Here is a 19,467-nt window from a genome sequence, read left to right as displayed (position 1 = left end):
GAAGGAAGGAAGGAAGGAAGGAAGGAAGGAAGGAAGGAAGGAAGGAAAGAAAGAAAGAAAGAAAGAAAGAAATCTTAGTGTCCTCTCAGTGTCGGGCACAGGGACGCACATGCCATGGGTGTCCAATGACATCTGTCTCTCTGTGGGGAGGGGAGGGGTGACTATATGTACGGAATGGCCAAGGAGCCCTTGAGAGGCATTCCAAACATTTAAGTAGTTTGGAACCTCTAGTATCTTCACATCTCTCAACCTGCATTTGAAGCCATTGGTTTGCAGTTTAATTACCATAAGAGTTGAGCAGGTTCTTGTTAAAGGTGAATTGGGGAGAAACTGAATGGCAAAGCAGGCTTCAGAGGCAATACAAAAATTGAGAATTCCAAGTGGGAAAGATTCTCAGAGCTCAGGCAAGTTTGGACCACACAGTGTTTTCCAACAAAATTTAAATGTCACCAATACTTAAAAATCAGGAGATTTCCGATAAAAAGAGGCTTTCCAACTTCTGTTTTAATGGAAATAATCAGCAGAAACGAGACCTGCATGTGGCACGCAGCTGGAGCTGAGGCGCAGCGGCCCCTCTGGACCAGGAATGCACGCTCCAGCTGCCACCCCCCCCCCCCCCCCCCCCCACCCGGCACCCTTGTTTACTCAGAGCTCTGCCTCAGTTCCTCATCCTGCCTGCCACTTTTGGGTATTTGAGTGGGAAATTCCTAACCTAGTCCACCCCCTTTATACCTACAGAGAATTGGCCCCATCTCTAACCCATCCTCAAACCCAGTTCCTTTGCTGGGATTCCCAGTGTTTCTGGATTCATCCTCGAAGAGTCTGAGATGGAGCAGACTGGGCCCCTCTGCTGGGAAGATCCAGGAGACTCCAATAAAGACTCAAAGGGCTTGGTGGCTCATGCCTCTAATCCTGGAACTTTGGGAATCTGAGGTGGGAGGATCACTTGAGCCCAGGAGTTCAAGATCAGCCTGGGCAACACAGTGAGACCCCAATCTCTACCAAAAAAAATTAAAACTTAGCCAAGTGTGGTGGCACACACCTGTAGTACCAGATACTCAGGAGGCTGAGGCAGGAGGATCACTTGAACCCAGGAGGTTGAGGCTGCAGTGAGCCGTGATCAAATCACTGTACTCCAGCCTGGGTGACAGAGCAAAACTTTGTCTCAAAAAAAAAAAAAAAAAGAAAAAAGACTCAAAGGCAGCTGCAGCCAAATGATCTGTGACAGAAGAGGATACACCTCCTCAGTCCCCAGCAAGGCACTTCCTCAGATACTGCTCTCCTTTCCACCTGCAGCCCTACCTCTCCCCCAGTTAAGCCTGCCTCTGTCCCCTGATCAGAACCTATTCTTTTTTTTTTTTTTTTTTTTGAGACAGAGTCTCGCTCTATCGCCCAGGCCGGAGTGCAGTGGCCGGATCTCAGCTCACTGCAAGCTCCGCCTCCCGGGTTTACACCATTCTCCTGCCTCAGCCTCCCGAGTAGCTGGGACTACAGGCGCCCGCCACCTCGCCCGGCTAGTTTTTTGTACTTTTTAGTAGAGACGGGGTTTCACGGTGTCAGCCAGGATGGTCTCGATCTCCTGACCTCGTGATCCACCCGTCTCGGCCTCCCAAAGTGCTGGGATTACAGGCTTGAGCCACCGCGCCCGGCCCAGAACCTATTCTTAAGGACAATCATTTTATATCCTCAGGGACCTCTCTTCTTTTATGACTTCTGGTCCACTCTGGGGGAAAAGCAAATACTGCTTCACCAAAACTGTGCACCATGAAGTATTTCTCCCTTAGTTCAGATGGTGAACACAAGCACAGGCTACTCTAGATTCCCTCAGACACTCCCCGACTAATAATACTGAAGAATTTCTCCGGAAGCAGCAGGCCTGTCAAGGAAGGACTATGTTCAATTAGAAGACTATGATCACAGAAATCAAAACACAAATAAAAACAGTTCTGGAGGATTAACTGATTTGTTTGTGCTTGACACGATGCTGGGCATTTTACATGTTAATTCTTACTTTTACAGACACCCTATAAAGCAGGAGGTATTGCCCTCTTTGTGTAGATGAAGTAAATGAACACAGAAGTGTTCTGCTAATGTAGTCATTTTTCTCCCTGGAGTAGTGGCTCTTACACGTGCCTGGGCAGCCCTGGTCCTGATGTGAAAGCCCCTACCAGGACCAGCTCAGAGGAGGACTACTTACGGTCTGCTGTTCGCTTCCACCCCGCTGGCAGCAGTCTTTGACTCCAGGGCATTGTTGAAGTTGGAGATATTTTCAGAAGAGTAGAGGCCAGCTGGGTTGTTGTACTGGTTTGTGATGACCCTGGCGGTAGTGCTGGAGGCAGGCGAGGCGGTAAAGGGCATGGCACTTCGGTTGTGGGCGCTTCCTATGTGCAGGACCTCCTGGAGGCAGGGATCAGAGGATAAATCAAGGGGGGCATCCAATGCAAACCCCTTGATGGGCAGTGCAGGCTGAGTGCCAGGAAGAGGTGTTCCAGCTGCTAAGATGGCCCTAGTTCAACCCAAACTTTAGCTGTAGGGCACTGATACCCCCACTGAGACACATGGGCAGTGACTGGGGAAGTTTCCCACAATGGGCACCTTTGGGAGTTCACATCCTCTGAATCATCTCTGCCTTCTGATTCTTCCTTGAGGCCCAGCAAAGCCTGCCCTCTGGGCACCTCGGGCAGGACAGCCCTTGATGCTTTGGGCTGTAAGATTCAAGTCAGAGCTAAAACACGCTTTCAGGGCACATACCAAAGGGATTAAAGCACTAGGTGGAGAGAAACATGCAGCCACTTTAGTTAGTGCAAAACAGGAGATGATAAAAGGTGGAGATAAATTCTCCAGAAGTGAGCAAGTTAGACAAGCAAGATAAGAGGGTGTGGTGTCACAGGGGAAGCAGCTGCTGACTAGGCAGAGATGGCCTCAGTCTCCTGCAGAACAACGGTAAAGGGAATTAAGGATCTATCTATTGTATCTTCTGGGAGAAAGACAAGGCTAATCAGATAGAAGGTCAGGGGATACCTGTTACAGGAGCAGTACCCAACAAAGCTGCAGAAAAGGACTTTGAGTTCCTTGTATTCTCATTCCCCTTTCTGTAATTTGAGAAAGTTCCCTCCATCCCCACCCTAGACTTGCTAGGAGTCAGGTGAATAATTACTACAGCTACAACATCTCAGAGCTCCTTTACAAACCCCCAAACCACTTTTGAAATTAACATTCCTGTTTTCTAAAACTACAACTTTTCTACTTTTTCTTTTCCCTCTGCCAGCATCACAGCTTTTCTGATAGCCCAATTAGCAAGGTCTTTTCTATATGGGCGTCTGGATCAACCCATGGCTTCTAGGTGATGCATGCTCTGTGCTGCCTGCTGAACTCCAAATGTGTCTTAGTGTCTGTGTTTTCCAGAAAAATCTTCCTGAACTCTTGTCTCCTTCTTAAAACACCCAGGCCCAGAACAGCTGCCCCCAAAAGAGTTTCTGTCATCTGTTGCACTTCCTTTTTTTCTCTCCTTTTTTGTTAAATCTTTAAGTCTTTTATGCTTTCTTTAAAAAAAAATATGAAAACAGCTTTATTGAGTACCAAATTTAAAATAAAAAAAACAAATTGAAAATATTTTTATGTTTAAGTTTCTCTTTTTGGCCAAGCACGGTGGCTCACACCTGTAATCCCAGCACTTTGGGAGGCCGAGGTGGGCAGATCACCTGAGGTCGGGAGTTCGAGACCAGCCTGACCAATATGGAGAAACCTCATTTCTACTAAAAATACAAAATTTAGCCAGGCGTGATGGCGCATATCTGTAATCCCCAGCTACTCGGGAGGCTGAGGCAGGAGAATTGAACCTGGGAGGCAGAGGTTGCGGTGAGTCGAGATTGCACCATTGCACTCCAGCCTGGGCAACAAGAGTAACAAGAGTAGAACTCTGTCTCAAAAAAAAAAAAAAAAAAGATTTCTCTTTTGGCTGGGTGCAGTGGCTCATGCCTGTAATCCCAACACTTTGGGAGTCCAAAGCAGGAGGGTTGCTCGAGCCCAGGAGTTCGAAACCAGTCTGGGCAACATATTAAGACCCCAGCCCTAAAAAAAAAAGTTAGACAGGCATGATGGTGCATGCCTGTAGACCCAGCTACTTGAGAGGGCTGAGGAAGGAGGATAGTGTAAGCCCAGGAGATGGAGGCTGCAGTGTGCCATATCGTGCCACTGCACATCAGCCTGGGTGACAGAGAAGACTCTCATCTCTAAAAACACAAAACAGGCCAGGCACAGTGGCTCATTCCTATAACTGCAGCACTTTGGGAAGCCAACGCAGGAGGATCACCTGAGGTCAGGAATTCAAGGCCACTCTGGCCAAAACTGTGAAACCTCGTTTCTACTAAAATACAAAAATTAGCTAGGCGTGGTGGCACCTGCCTGTAATCCCAGCTACTCGGAGGCTGAGGCAAGAAAATCACTTGAACTCAGGAGGCGGAGGTTGCGGTGAGCCGAGACTGCGTCACTGCATTCCAGCCTGGGCGACAGAGCAACTCTGTCTCAGAAAAAATAAAAATAAATAATAAAAAATAAAAAACAACAACACAAAATTTCAGCAGTTATCAAAGAGTAGGTAAGTAAATTTTTTGGCACAGCTACCCAAAGAAATCATACATAGTAATTAAAGGCTGTGGTCATGAAGACAGAGGAGATTTACAGATTGGTGGCCTGGGACCCTTGCCTACATATGTCGCAGCCAGGATGGTCATGCTTTCTTCTTCTCTCCATCTCCACGGCAATTCCTAGGAGCAGCAGAGGATGCAGAGCCCCAGGGAAGGGTCTTTATTTTTCCGCCTTGGCTCAATTTTTCCCTGCAATTTCCTGTTTGGCCATGAGCAAGGAATACCCCTCTGAGCCCATTTTTCATCTTTAAAATGTAGAAGAAAAAGCCTTCTTCACAAGGATTTGTATGAGTTACCAGAGTGTCAAGTACAGTGCCTGGCTCGTGGCACATATTCAGCCAGGGTCTATTCCCTTCTCCCTCCGCAGAAACACATTTCCAATTAGAATGGAAGTCAATGGAAAATTCAGGTTGAAAATTCGGATGATTTCACTTTATAAAGAATCTTTCTAGAATGCATCTGGTTTGTACATAAAAGGAATATCTCTACCCTCATCTGAATACTGACTGGTCTTTCCAGAAAGCAGGCAGATTCAGGGCTTGCCTTTTAGAAGGGATGATGTAATTGTTTGGGCTTTGTATTTATCAGTCTCCAAGGAAACTCAATAATGAGGAAATACAAACTAGGTGTGTAACTATGCTGACCTCAGATAAGCTGGGGTGTTGGTTGGCATTACATGAACCAACAGATCTTTTTACTACAGACGAACTCTGCTCTTACTCATTTATCCTCTGCTTTAGAATGGCTGGAAGTAAAAGACTTTGGAAAAATGATGGGTGAGAAGTTTTTCTTACAGTAATAAAGCATTACTGGAATCACAAGAAAAATACTAGGGTTGAAAGTATTTGAGAATTTTTGTAATCTGAAGAGAACTACCTTCAAATGATTAATACAGGTAACTAGTTTATAGATTTAAAATGAAAATTCAAATATACTACAAATGAAAACTATAACTGATATTTATATAATTACCTTACATGAAAATGAGGATTTCAGATAGACCAAGTTAAAACGAAATTATTCCTTGTGTGTTATAAAATATGTAAAAATTAAAATTTAACAATTAAAATTTAACATTTATGGTAAATTTAATGAAGTAGCTGAAAACTCCCAAGGAAACTGAAACTAACTGTGGCATGTTTTAAATTAGTTTGCACAACGGCCAGTGTATAGACCAAGTGCCATTTTACGAACTTTTCTGAGAGGAGTTGTAGAGAAGAATATGTTCACGTCAGTTTTGAAATGATGCAAAATGATCCTTAAAATGACTCTTGGGATTTTTAATCATTATTTTTACTATCTTAAAATGGCAAAAATTTTGTGTGACTTCATTTTTGAAATTTTAATGGATTCTATTTGAGAAAATATGACTTATATTGAACCACCCAATTAACACACACTAATATACCAAGTGAGTTCGACTTCATACAAGTTTCTGTTTTATGTATACAAGATAGCTAGCTATATATTGTATTTTAATTATATCTTAATTCACCGTAAACACTAAATAGTATCCCCAATTTCAAAAAATACATTAAATTTCAAATCTTCAACTTGGGTCAAATGCATAACCATCACAAACCAGTCTAAAATTTTCAAAAGGCATTATCAACATACTAGTTTATCATTACTAATTCATTAATGTATCCAACAGACACATACTTTATGACAAGTAGCATGTTGGGTGTGAGGAATTTTACAAAAGATGTTCTAAACATCTCTAAGTCTGTCTCTTATTTCAAAAACAATACCCATGCATGCAGATGTGTAGAAGACACACATAAGGCAGAAAGAAATAAAATCATCTATAATCTAACTTCTGAGAGATGTATTCACAAATATGGGATCTTAGGGCAGTCTGCTATCCTGAGAAATTCTATCTGGGTGACAAATTGTATACTACATACTGCTTTTTTTTATATTAATTGCCACGTTGTTTTAGTAATTTTAAAGTCTCACTAGAAGTTTCACTGTAACAAAAATAGAGATTTCCCCTCCATGGCTCACAGAAACATAACAGGGGCATAAGGTGGGGAGAAGCAGGGCTTCCTATTACATATCCCCTGATTTCTTCCATGCTCTAGGCCTCCAGACCTAAACTTATTTCCATCCCTGTCATGATTCATTTGTTGCTAAAATCCGTAACGAGCTGAATAGCTCCTTGACTTCACTGTGATCCTGCCAACCCTTCCCACGCAGGAAGGCTTCCACCGGCTTCCCTTATCGCCTTCCGACCCCCCGCTTCCAGCCGAGGACACAGTGTCACTGCCCTGGGGTTTTCCAGCCCTTTCCTCCTGCAGTTCCCTTACGGGAAGAACTGAACAAGAGCCAGATACCAGCAGAGACAGTGGAGGGCTCTCCCTGCGGTCTCATCCTCAGGCCTCCAGGGCAGGAAAAACAGGAATGTGCTGAGCAGTGTCAGAAATGGCAAACTGCTGGGTGGTGAGAGTAGCGGCAATGGTGAGCAAGAACTTACCTGGGGTTCAGAGGCTAAATTCATCTTGTATGGGTGACGCTTCCCCCCTTCCTCCGTCACCAGAGGAGACCAGACTTTATGTTCAGATCTACAACAGATTAACAAAGCTGCTGTTTCACTCATGCAAAATAAATAATATATACCAAAGACAAACTGGAAAAATGCCCCCTCTTTCCTGGACTAGACTCTGAACTAGCACCCTCCCATCAGCCCTACCTTCCATTTGCCACCAGGTTGATCTTTTAAACACCCCCAACTGATAACATTCATAGCTGATGCCTCCCAACACTTTGGGAGGCCGAGGTGGGTGAATCACTTGAGGTTAGGAGTTCGACATCAGCCTGGCCAACATGGTGAAACCCCATCTCCATTAAAAATACAAAAATTAGCCAGGTGTGGTGGCATTCGCCTGTAATCCCAGCTACTCGGGAGGCTGAGGCAGGAGAATCGCTTAAACCCAGGAGGCAGAGGTTGCAGTGAGCCCAGATCGTGCTACTGCACTTCAGCCTGAGTGACAGAGCGAGACTCCATCTCAAAAAAGAAGAAAAAAAAAAGAAAAAAGAGAGAGAAGAATGCCCCTCTTTTGCGCTGATAGACAATTTTCTTTGTACCAATCACAGAGCAATGATTTTACTTTAGTCTCAGTTTTCATTAGTGTAGTTGTTTCTTCTCTTGCAGGTAGAAAATATTTATACTTATCTTTACTTATTTTATTTATTAATTAATTAATTTATTTTTTGAGACAGAGTCTCGCTCTGTCGCCCAGGCTGGAATGCAATGAATGGCGTGATCTCAACTAACTGCACCTCCCAGGCTCAAGCGATTCTCCCACCTCAGCCTCCTGAGTAGCTGGGATTATAGGCACCTGCCATCATCCCTGGCTAATCTAAGCAAAGGGTTCATGACAAAGAGCTATGGCAGCTAAGTTTAGTGAAATAACAGATGATCAGAATGAAACATCTGAATTGGATGCAGTAGGAAACAGAGAGCCACTGAGGGTTGAACCAAATCACTTCTGAAATCCTGCCTTTGCAGGGCACCTTCCAAGGCTAAACGAAAGAAGAATGGAAATTCTACCCTAATTACAGCTCCTGAGGTACTGTCCTCATTCATCCTTTTATCCCCAGCACTCCCTGCTTGTCATGTACTTAAAGTTACACTCAGCACTCTGCTGCTAATGTGTTGAAGTTTTTCTCTGTTATAGAAATCTCCTGGCATGGTACCCACTGCTCACTGCTCAGTATAGTGCATTAGGAGCAGCATCCTAAGGACATTTTTTTTTTTTCTTGAGACAGAGTTTCCCTCTGTCGCCCAGGCTGGAGTACAGTGGTACCATGTGGGCTCACTGCAACCTCCGCCTCCTGGGTTCAAGTGATTCTCCTGCCTCAGCCACCCAAGTAGCTGGAACTACAGGCGCCTGCCACCACGCCCTGCTAATTTTCTAATTTTTAGTGGAGATACGGTTTCACCGTGTTGGCCAGGCTGGTCTCAAACTCCTGACCTCAAGTGATTTGCCTGCCTTGGCCTCCCAAAGTGCTAGAATTACAGGCAGAGCCACCGCACCTGGCCAGGACATTTTACTTAATCAAAATTTTGGTTAGTTAAGTTGAATCAAATGAAAATGCAGCTATCTTACTGAAAGAAGCCCACATCACAAGAAGCACTGTGAAAATTAGAGGGGGGCCGAGCATGGTGGCTCACACCTGTAATTCTAGCACTTTGGGAGGCCAAGGCAAGTGGATCACCTGAGGTCAGAAGTTTGAGGCCAGCCTGGCCAACATGGTGAAACCCCATCTCTACTAAAAATACAGAAATTAGCTGGCTGTGGTGGTGCAAATCTGTAATCCCAGCTACTCGGGAGGCTAAGGCAGGAGAATCACTTGAACCCGGGAGGCGGAGGTTGCAGTGAGTCGAGATTGCACCACTGCACTCCAGCCTGGGCAACAGAGTAAGAATCCATCTCAAAAAAAAAAAAAAAAAAAAAGAGAGGAAATAAGCAATCTGAAGTTCAAATTCCACAGATCTTTTGGCATGCCTATAGTATATACACAGCACTGAGCTAGAAGGTCTGGGGGATTCTGAGATAGGAAAGGCAGTCGCTGCCCACAAACAGCTTCTACTCAATCAGAAATGAACCAAACGTTTCCATAGGCTTCACCTGGCGACAGTGAGAGTCATGTTGTCTGTGCAGCCTTTGATTCTGTTCTGAGCTTCCAAGTGCGTCATATTGCTAGTATTTTCCCCATCAATGGCTGTGATTACATCTCCGATACATAAATTAGCTAGAGCCGCCTTGCTTCCAGGAGTGACCTAGAAAAAAGGGGAGAGCAGGCTAGTTACTATTTGTCTCCAAACCACTAAGTTATCACCAAGTTAAGTATTCACTGATATGGAGCAAAGCCCTGAAAAACAAAAGAGGGCTGAAATCATAAGCTTAAATAATTACAATCATTTATGTTATCATTGACAAAGAGTGCTTTTTTAATATGATGTCATTGTATCCTTATAGCAACCTCGTGAGAAAGGAGGACAAATAGCAGTCCCCATTTCCAAGACAAGGAACTGAGGCTTAGAAAGACCTATGGCTTACCCAGGACCACCCAACTAGTATATTATTATATTACTAGTCTTCCAATTAGTGTATTACTGAGCCAGGACACAAACCCTGAACAGATCTGATGTCCTTCCCACTGAACTATGTTTGCTTCCTTACAATTAGTTAACAATTACATTTTTAAAAAAACACATTTAGAGAACATTATATACTATAACACCGTTTCTTTAAAAATCTTAATAATGTTATATATACAAAAGAAAGTAGAAACTGCACACTAAATTGTTCAGAGTTATACAGTTTTGCAATTTTTTTACAATAATATTGAATTACTTTTTAATTTTAAAAATTATTGGCCAGGCATGGTGGCTCACGCCTGTAATCCCCAGCACTTTGGGAGGCCAAGGCAGGCGGATCACCTGAGGTCAGGAGCTCAAGACCAGCCTGGCCAACATGGTGAAACCCTGTCTCTACCAAAAATACAAAAAAATTAGCCAGGTGTGATCTCAGCTCTCAGGAGGCTGAGGCAGGAGGATCACTTAAACCCGGAAGATGGAGGTTGCAGTGAGCCAAGATCACGCCTCTGTACTCCAGCATGGGCAACAGAGTGAGATTTTGTCTCAAAAAATAATAATAAAATAAAAATTAAAAAAATAAAAAATTGTTAAAAGCAATCAAGGATATCCTAAAGTATGGTAGTGTAGGTTTATACTGGTTTAATCTCCCAAAATGACCAGGGTCATTCCATATAGGCAGCTGGTTTTCTGCAGACTGATGCTTCTAAAACCAGTGGTTCCAAATTGACAGATCACTGATGCTTGGGGGAAGCCAATCAATTACTGCAATAGGTCCTTAAATTCACCTGCCTACAGAGCAATACACGCGGACTCAATACATATCACATCTCCTACACTGATGTACAACTATTTTTCAAGTGAATATATATGCTATTAGAATGAACAAGATCCAAACTCATTTTGAAATAGTATTCACCTCAGAGTACTATTTCTAACCAAGGTATTTGGTTAGATTTTCTAAACTAAGGTATACTAAAAATATTACTGTCATCATCCCAGGGTAAGTCCACAACTTTTTTTTTCCACATTACAAGACCTTCCTGGATGGGAATTCCAAGCCCACAGGAGCAGGATGGCAGTAACACGCCCAGGTTCCCAGGGCCCACAGGGCTCTGGCCACCCTTTGGAGAAGGCCTTTGACTCTCAGGATCCAATTGAGAAAGATCTTATGAACACCTGGGTGTCTCCTTATGGCTGACACAGGTTCTTCAAGGCACCAAACCAGGACACACAAGTTAGGCCCTAAACCTCAGTATCTGATGCAGTTTTCAGCAGCTACAGTTTCCAATTAGCCCTCAGAGCAGCTAGTGCGGTGCCGCTATTACGGTGCATTCCCCATCAGCACCCTGACCCCATAAAATGAGGACAAGACAAGCTGATCCTTGAGATTCCTTCTGGCCCGTACATTCTATGACTTTATCAGGCAAAACTCTCCTGGAATGTGGCAGGATGTGGAAACCAGTACCGAGATCCTGACCTCCTAACCTTCCTTTCTGGCTTTCCCATCATTTGTTTACCAGAGATCTGGGTTTTAGGAAACGAAAGCAGCCTCTTGATTCAAGGTTCAGATCTTCCCCTCATCCAGCCACTGGGACAGGACTTTTTATCCAGGCAAGCACAGGCCACTCTCATTTCAGTCAACACTGGAGAGTTAGCTTCTGAGTCATCCAGTGCGTGCAATAAAAAAAAAAAATTCCTCCATTTTCTGACCTATTGTCCCGAGAAGATTGATCTGGTGCATCATCATATACATTTCACTGTTACTAAAGGACACCGCAGGCTTATATTTTAAATGGCCCTAAGCATCACTTTATTTGGGATTGGCAAGGGTTCTTGATGGGCAAACTCTAACTCCAAGGAGAGCAGCCTGAATCAAGGAGAATAATGCCTGATGGAACTCACTTATCATGGCTAAATCTAGCAGTTTCAAAGAGCAGTCCCCTTAGGACGAAATCCAAAATCTTTCACAAGGCCGCTAAAGCCAGTGCCTCCCACCCCAGCCGCATCACGCATCTTCCCCACTGGGCTCCAACTACAGGGCCTCAGGACTTTCACACCTGCTTTTACCTAGGCCTGATTAACTTCTCATCTTCCAGGTGTCTGTGTAAACAACCGTTCTTCTCAAAGAGGCCTTCCCTCAACCTCCAATCTAAGCTATACCCCCACAGTCTTTTTTTTTTTTTTTTTTTTTTGATACTGAGTTTCACTCTTGTTGCCAGGCTGGAGTGCAGTGGCGCAATCTCAGCTCACTGCAACCTCCACCTCCCGGGTTCAAGCGATTCTCCTGTCTCAGCCTCCTGAGTGGCTGGGTTTACAGGCTACGCCACCATGCCCAGCTAATTTTTTACATTTTTAGAAGAGATGGGGTTTTTTCAGCATGTTGGCCAGGCTGGTCTCAAACTCCTGACCTCAGGTGATCCGCCCGCCTAGGCCTCCCAAAGTGCTGAGATTACAGGCATGAGCCACCACTCCCAGTCATCCTTTTAATATACTTGGTTCTTCCTCATGGCACTGGTCACTTTATGTTTCCCAACCTCCTTGGTGGATTAGTTTGTTTAATGCTGAAAGGCCTACTCAGCAGTAAGAAGCATGAGGGCAGGATTTTGTCTGCCTTCTGTGCTGTGATATTGCAAAAATTTTAACAGTGAGAAAATTATGACAGTGAAAGAGATCTGGCCTAACCAACTCCATCTTGCCTTTAACCTCCAAACTGTCCTTGATCATTCCTGGGCATCAGCAAAGCTAACTTTGGGAGAAATTTTAGTGTATAGTTTAAATGATGGTAGCACTTTCCAAAACTAAACTGTCTTTGAAAAACTAATGAAAGGCCACCAGGTTAGGAGGACGAGAGGGGCCTGAATTCTGCTAAGATGTAGGTAAAAATGATTACCAGCCATTATTCCAGAGCTCACAATATTTGCAACTTCCCCAGTTACTCCTGTAAATAACACCCCTATTGTAGAACCTAAGACTGGCCTTTCACGATGTCCTTTCAGGCTTGTGTATTTCTGACTACCAGATGCCTCCCACCAACATGCAAACTCAACACACCATTTTCCACACCCCTGTGATGGCATGCCCAACCAATCAGCATTGACGTTCCCTAGCCCCCTGCCTGCCGAACTCCTAGCCTTCAACTTTCGTGGAGGCTGATTTGAGTAATAATAAAACTCAAGTCTTCCATTTAGCCAGGTCTACGTGTATTAAACTTTCTGTATTGCAATCCTCTGTCTTGATAAATCAGCTCTATCTGGGCAATGGGCAAGAACCCATTGGGCAGTTATAATATCCTCAGCACCCAATAACTGGAACATAGTAGGTGCTCAATAAATATCTGTATAATAAACGACTGGCTCTAAAACACCTAGTGTTGTTAAATATGTAATCAGGCTGCTTCTTTTTATCTTTAAAACGAATTATTTCAAAAACATCAAAAATATTTTTATTTCAAAAATCAAATAATCATTTCCCTCTACATTGCTATCCTGAAGCATGACCACTCACAAAACTCAAATAATGAGATTGGAACTGGAGAGGTTGAGAAGATGAAAAAAAAGTTTCCTTTCACTTTTTTACACTGAACTGCTGAGAAGTCCAGAATGTCCAGCATTTGGTTCCAACTGTTTTGTGGGAGAGACATTTCTGCTAAGTATATCCCAACAGGTCCTGGACAAGCTAGAACCAGTCTTAGGAGCCCCAAGCCTGAGTAATTGAGGTCTGGTCATCCTATCTTTCAGTCTAATTTCTTTGTTGCTTTTTTTTTTAAAAGCCAAACTGGTAAGAAGCCAAAGGAAATCTCAGAAAGTCACAAGCAACATCAGATAGGACTTGAAAGAAATTACACATACAGATTAAGTTCACATTCTTTTATGAGATATCTTTTTTGGAGGAAAAAGTGGATTTAAACAAATTATGGGATTTGCCTTTCCAAAGCCCTTTCATATACAATCTCCTATTTGAGATAATAATATGATTACCTCACCACCAACATATTAGATAAACTTTACCATTGAGGAAATTGAGATTCAGAGAAATTGTGAGGAGTTCAAGTTCACACAGCTAAAGGCTAAGTCTGAACTTGAAAGGCTCTCTCATTGCAAATTCCATTCCTTTTTGCTTTAGCACACCGCCACAAGCAGAGGCTCCAAACTCAACTGTCAAAGCCAAAAAAAAATCCAGGAGACTCATCTGCAGTGGCCTTTTGCATAGGACCTGGAGTGTCACAAGGTCCTGCTGCTGGCTGAGTGCCTCCCCACCATGGGACAGTCACTCCCCCACCCTGTACTGATCTGGGGCCTAGTAACCCCACCCATTATAAAATTAACAAATCATAACACAGAGTGACAAAGGTTACAGGACAGAAGGCCTGTGCTTCTAACACTGGATAGTTCCCGTCTTGAATGGTGGGTTCCAATCCTTGCCAAACACTATTTATCACAATCATAATCATAACGACAGCCATCAGTTAATGAGCGTTTAGGTACCAAGCATGACAAAGTCTTTAGCAAGGGTTAACTCACCAATATTCACGTGATGCTACCAGACAGGCAATGTTTCTGCATCATTACAGAAGAGGAAATGGAGGAACAGGGGTTAAGCAGTTTGCCTGAGGTTGCACAGCTGGTGAGCGGCAGGCCACAGCAGGCTCCAGAGTCCACCCACTTAACCAACTAGGCCACATTATCTGTTCTAATTTCCTCCTGACCATCAGAACCAGCTCCTAATGGAGTCAGCTTCAATTTCTTAAAAAAAAACTTCTGGGCCAGGCATGGTGGCTCATGCCTATAATCCCAGCACTGTGGGAGACCAAGGTAAGTGGCTCGCCTTGAGCTCAGGAGTTCGAGACCAGCCTGGGCGACATGTCAAAACCCTGTCGCTACAAAATACAAAAAAATTTTGAGGGAGTGGTGGCACATGCTGGTAGTCCCAGCTACTCAGGAGGCTGAGGTGGGATGATGGCTTGTGCCCAGGAGGTAGAGGCTGCAGTGAGCTGAGACTGTGCCACTGAATTCCAGCCTGGGTGATAGAGTGAGACTCTGTCTCAGAAAAAGAAAAAAAAATTGTATACTCACCCCCATTTGTTCAATGAACATGCCATTCATTGCCAGCCTTCTTCGCCAGAGACCACACAACTAGATCACACAACTCTTGCTGCATAAGAATAAATGGAGACAGGAATGGTGGCTCATGCCTGTAATCCCAGCACTTTGGGAGGCCAAGCACTTTTGGGAGGTCAGATGGCCAGATGGCAGGCAGATCACATGAGCTCAGGAGTTTAAGACCAGCCTGGCCAAGATGGTGAAACCCCGTCTCTACTAAAAATACAAAAATTAGCCAGCTGTGGTGATGCACACCACCTGTAATCCCAATTACGCAGGGAGCTGAGACAGGAGAATTGCTTGAACCCGGGAGGCGGAGGTTGCAGTGAACCAAGATCGCACCACTGTACTCCAGCCTGGGCGACAGAGTAAGACTGTCTTAAAAAGAAAAAAAAAAAAGAGCAAATGGGTTTAGGCACAATTTCCACTAATGAACAATCTACCATTTTCTGCTCAATTCATTCTTGTGTCCCTCACTTTTTGTCCCCACCAGCACCCCCAGGTAGGTACTGCTTGTTTAGAGGCCAACATGTTCTCTACTCCAAGTTCATAATGCATCTTTAAGACCTGTCCACTGCTGCCAGTCCTGAGGACATAAGAAGGTTTTTGAAGTTTAATTGCACTTCTAACTGGTGTAAATAAAATAGGATGACGATGTAGCTCTCCCACTTTCTTCAACTTACATTTAAATAACTACATACCTAAATGACACTACTATCATACAGAACTGGATGCATACCCATGACAAATAAAAAGATCACCCTCCTCCTCAGTGATAATGGCATGTTTCCACTTCATCCCTCCCCTGTTCCCTCCTTCTCTCTCTGTTCATTCACTTATCAGACATCCTTATGTACATTCTGAAAGACAGTGTAACTTGTTCATGAAGATGTGGTTTCTGGAGTCAGATGGTCAGGGTTCAAGTCCTGCCTGGCTTGTAAGCTAAGTGTCCTTGGGCAGGATATTTTACCTCTGTGTAAACAAGAATGCACCAAGGATGAAAAGAACAGCTTTGACATCAGAAGGCTGTTGCAAGGATTACATGAAGCAATTTAGGCAGAGCCCCCACTGTCAGGGCTCCAGAAATGTAAGCTATTGTTTGTAGATTCCAGGAACCACACAAGGCACTGGAACGCAGCTGTGAAAAGGGTGGTGCCTGCCATCAAGAAGCTCACAATCTCCTGGGGGAGACAAGCATGTACAACAGCTGATGAGTGTTGTGCTAGAACCAACAAGGCAGTAGGAGCCTAAAGGTGGAATCACGGAACACTCCCTGGAGCAGGTGCTGCTTAAAACTGTGCAAAGCCACAAAAGCAAAAAAGCAAAAGGAAAGAGCATGCCAAGTCTCAAGAAAGAACGAAAAGAAAGAAATTTAGCAAGTGAAGGGAGAGGACGGGGACGAGGCTGGAGATGTAAACACAGACTAGGAGACCAACAAAGAAGTTGAAACATAGCATCTGACATTGACTGCCCAGTTAACTGCCAAGAAACAACCACTGAGCCTTAGCTCTGCTGAGATTAAGCTGACTACATTTGACAGATGCTCTCTAACAGCCGCTCAAAGCAGCAAACCCATTCAAGGGATCACCCGTTCGGCCTCTAGGTCAGCCATTCTGTGGCTGGCTTTCCCTAGTGGGTCTTTCAGAAGGCAGTCCGACTTAAAAATCACATGTTCTACTGACAGCTAGGTGGGGTTCCTTTAACTCTCTGGCTCAAGATGAAGCCAGGAAGCCATGAAATGGATCCAGCCCGCAGTCTTGTTTTTTTCTTACATTTAAATTACATGCCAATATTCATATATCAGCAAATTTCACTCAAACCCCTAGATTCTCAGATTCTTTTGAAAAATCAGAAAATCTGGCAATTCTGGGCCTAGATTCCCATATGGCAACAATCAGCACCAAATTAGGAGCCTCTGATCCTCTATATGAGACACATGCTCTCCATTTAGCCATAGGCTCTACCATCCTCTACTACCCCAGCCACAGAAACCCAGTACCTGTTACCATTTATCATCATTCTTGCAGCTATTAATTTTCTGACTACCTCACCTACTCAAAACTCATTTATTATGGTATATAAGTTTCTAGACATTTTTTCCCATTCTAATATACACATATGATTATACTTTATACCACCATATAACTACCTTCTTGACTCTTATAATACAGTATGAGGAAAAAATAATTGAGTAGAGCTTGCTGGGTGAGGCAATTCAAACCTCAACTCTAATGCTTTTCCTCTCCACTGCCTTAAAGGATGCCAGTTTTTAGGGGAAACCATTTTGGAGGTCTGGTCCATCACCATTTGTTGATTCAACCAACACGCTGAGCTCTGTATGCTACACACTGGGCAGAGTCAGAGTTCACTGATTATTCAGGGGAGCAAAACATTGTCCCCGTGCTAAAAACGGTTTGGACTAGGGATTATAATTTGCCTTCTGTAAAATTACTAAAGCAGAAATGAATGCAGCAAGAAAATATGATTCTAAAACAAGCCAAGCAACATTCTTATTTAATTCTCATAGGCAAAGAAACAGTTTTGGTGGGCAAAGAAAAGACAGCAGAGATCCCATTGGGGGCCCACTGGGATTCAGAGATGAGGAAAAATATTATTTACCAGGCAACTTCCTGCTGCAAACAGGCCGTATGCTTCAATTCTAGGCAACATAAACCCAATGCCAGCTTTTTTTTTTTTTTGAGACAAAGTCTCGCTCTGTCGCCCAGGCTGGAGTGCGGTGGTGTGATCTTGGCTCACTGCAACCTCTGCCTCCCAGATTCAAGCAGTTCTCTATCTCAGCCTCCCGAGTAGCTGGGATTATAGGCAAGTGCCACCATGCCCGGCTAATTTTTGTATTTTTAGTAGAGACAGAGTTTCACCATCTTGGCCAGGCTGGTCTTGAACTCCTGACCTGTGATCCACCTGCCTCAGCCTCCCAAAGTGCTAGGATTACAGGCGTGAGCCACTGCACCCGGCCCCAGCTTCTTAAAAGTTGCATTTTTTAAAATGTTCTTTTACATATATAACATACAGAATTTAACAAAAATGAGTAAGTATGAGCATATTAGTCCTTTTGAATAATTTTTTTTTTAAAAAATAAAACAAATTTTAGGCCAGGCATGGTGGCTCACACCTGTAATCCCAGCTCTTTGGGAGGCCAGGGCGGGTGGATCACTAGAGGTCAGGAGTTCAAGACCAGCCTGGCCAACATGGCAAAACCCCATCTCTACTAAAAATACAAAAAATTAGCCGGGTGGTGGCAGGTGCCTGTAATCCCAGCTACTCAGGAGGCTGAGGCACGAGAATCACTTGAACCTGGGAGGCAGAGGTTGCAATGAGCCAAGATCACCCCACTGCACTCTAGGCTGGGCAACAGAGCGAGATTCCATCTCCAAAAAAAAAAAAAAATTAAAAAAAAAACTCTTAGATTGCCTCCTAGCCCCTTGATACAAATGAGTTTGTGAGCACTGGCTCAGTTTAAAAGTTATGGAAAGCAAGATTATATGTAGAAATACTTTATGACTAGGATTACCAAACACCCTGATTCGCCCAAAACAGTAACCTATTTTCCCAGCTTAACTATCAAGACCACCCCATTTCATTCTCAGAAGTACTCCAGCCTGGATGACAAACAGTACTGCTGCCTTTTTGACAGAGGTGGGGGTTTTAACCAAATACTTGTCAAATGGTTTAAATGGTTCTAAGGCAGAGGTTTTTGTTTCATTTTTTTCTTTTTCTTGAGCGAAAAGCTGTGTCTATTCAGAAGGTTTATTTGTGGACAGGACTACAGGTCAATTTCCTGACTCTTCATGGAACATTGTTAACCTTGCCCCTTGGAGTTGGCATCTAAACCTCAGGCCAGAAATCAACCCCACTCACTAATACTCAGCCAACTGTGATATTTGCAAGGATGAGGCAATGGTTTCCAAACAGGTTGGTCTTCAGATCCCATGGGGGCAGGGATTAAAAATATAGATAGAGCTCCACACCCCATCTCAGATCCACCAAAGATAGCCTATACAGTGAAATCCAAGAACCTGTCATGCTCATCAGGTTTGGAAACACCGAGAGAGATGATGACTATCTTTGCCCCTTAAACTCTCTCCCTGAGTGAATGTTAAAGTCTCAGCTCCTCCAGAAATGCCTTCAAGGGCAGAACTTATACTCCTATAAAATACATAGAAGGTCCTTGAAAGGAATATCCATCAGAACAGTATTTATCTATCTCTTACCAAAACAGACTTAAAAAAAAAAAAAAAAATAGGCCAGGCAGGGGTGGCTCATGCCCGTAATCCCAGCACTTTGGGAGGCCACAGCAGGAAAATTGCCTAAGCCCAGGAACTTGAAACTAGCCTGGGCAACATAGTGGGACCCTGTCTCTAAATAAATTAAAAATTAGCCAGGCATGCAGTCCCAGCTACTCGAGGAGACTGAGGTGGGAGGATCGCTTAAGCTGGGAGGAGGTCGAGGCTGCAGTTAGCTATGAGCACCACTACACTCCAGCTTGGGCAACAGAGTAGGATGCTGTCTCAAACAAAAAAATATAGCCCCTGTAATGTTGGTTAACACCCCTGAAAGTGCTATGCAAATGGAGCATTATATAAGTAATTTTGTT

The 19,467-nt window shown here is 43.8% G+C and overlaps 1 protein-coding gene across 1 annotated transcript in view; it reads right to left on the bottom strand.

The window, feature by feature from the left end:
• PDLIM1 (PDZ and LIM domain 1) overlaps positions 1-19,467 on the bottom strand; it is a 53,521-nt gene that overhangs the window by 24,438 nt on the left and 9,616 nt on the right. Inside the window, exons 2-4 of the mRNA XM_023206235.1 lie at positions 9,281-9,432; positions 7,123-7,210; positions 2,198-2,397 (exon numbers count right to left, since the gene is read on the bottom strand). Of these exons, the coding sequence (XP_023062003.1) occupies positions 2,198-2,397; positions 7,123-7,210; positions 9,281-9,432 (440 nt within the window). The remainder of the gene's footprint in view (positions 1-2,197; positions 2,398-7,122; positions 7,211-9,280; positions 9,433-19,467) is intronic.

Source organism: Piliocolobus tephrosceles, chromosome 9 (assembly GCF_002776525.5).
Source record: "Piliocolobus tephrosceles isolate RC106 chromosome 9, ASM277652v3, whole genome shotgun sequence".
Classification (NCBI taxonomy): Eukaryota; Metazoa; Chordata; class Mammalia; order Primates; family Cercopithecidae; genus Piliocolobus; species Piliocolobus tephrosceles.
This window is presented reverse-complemented; position numbering and strand designations above follow the sequence as displayed.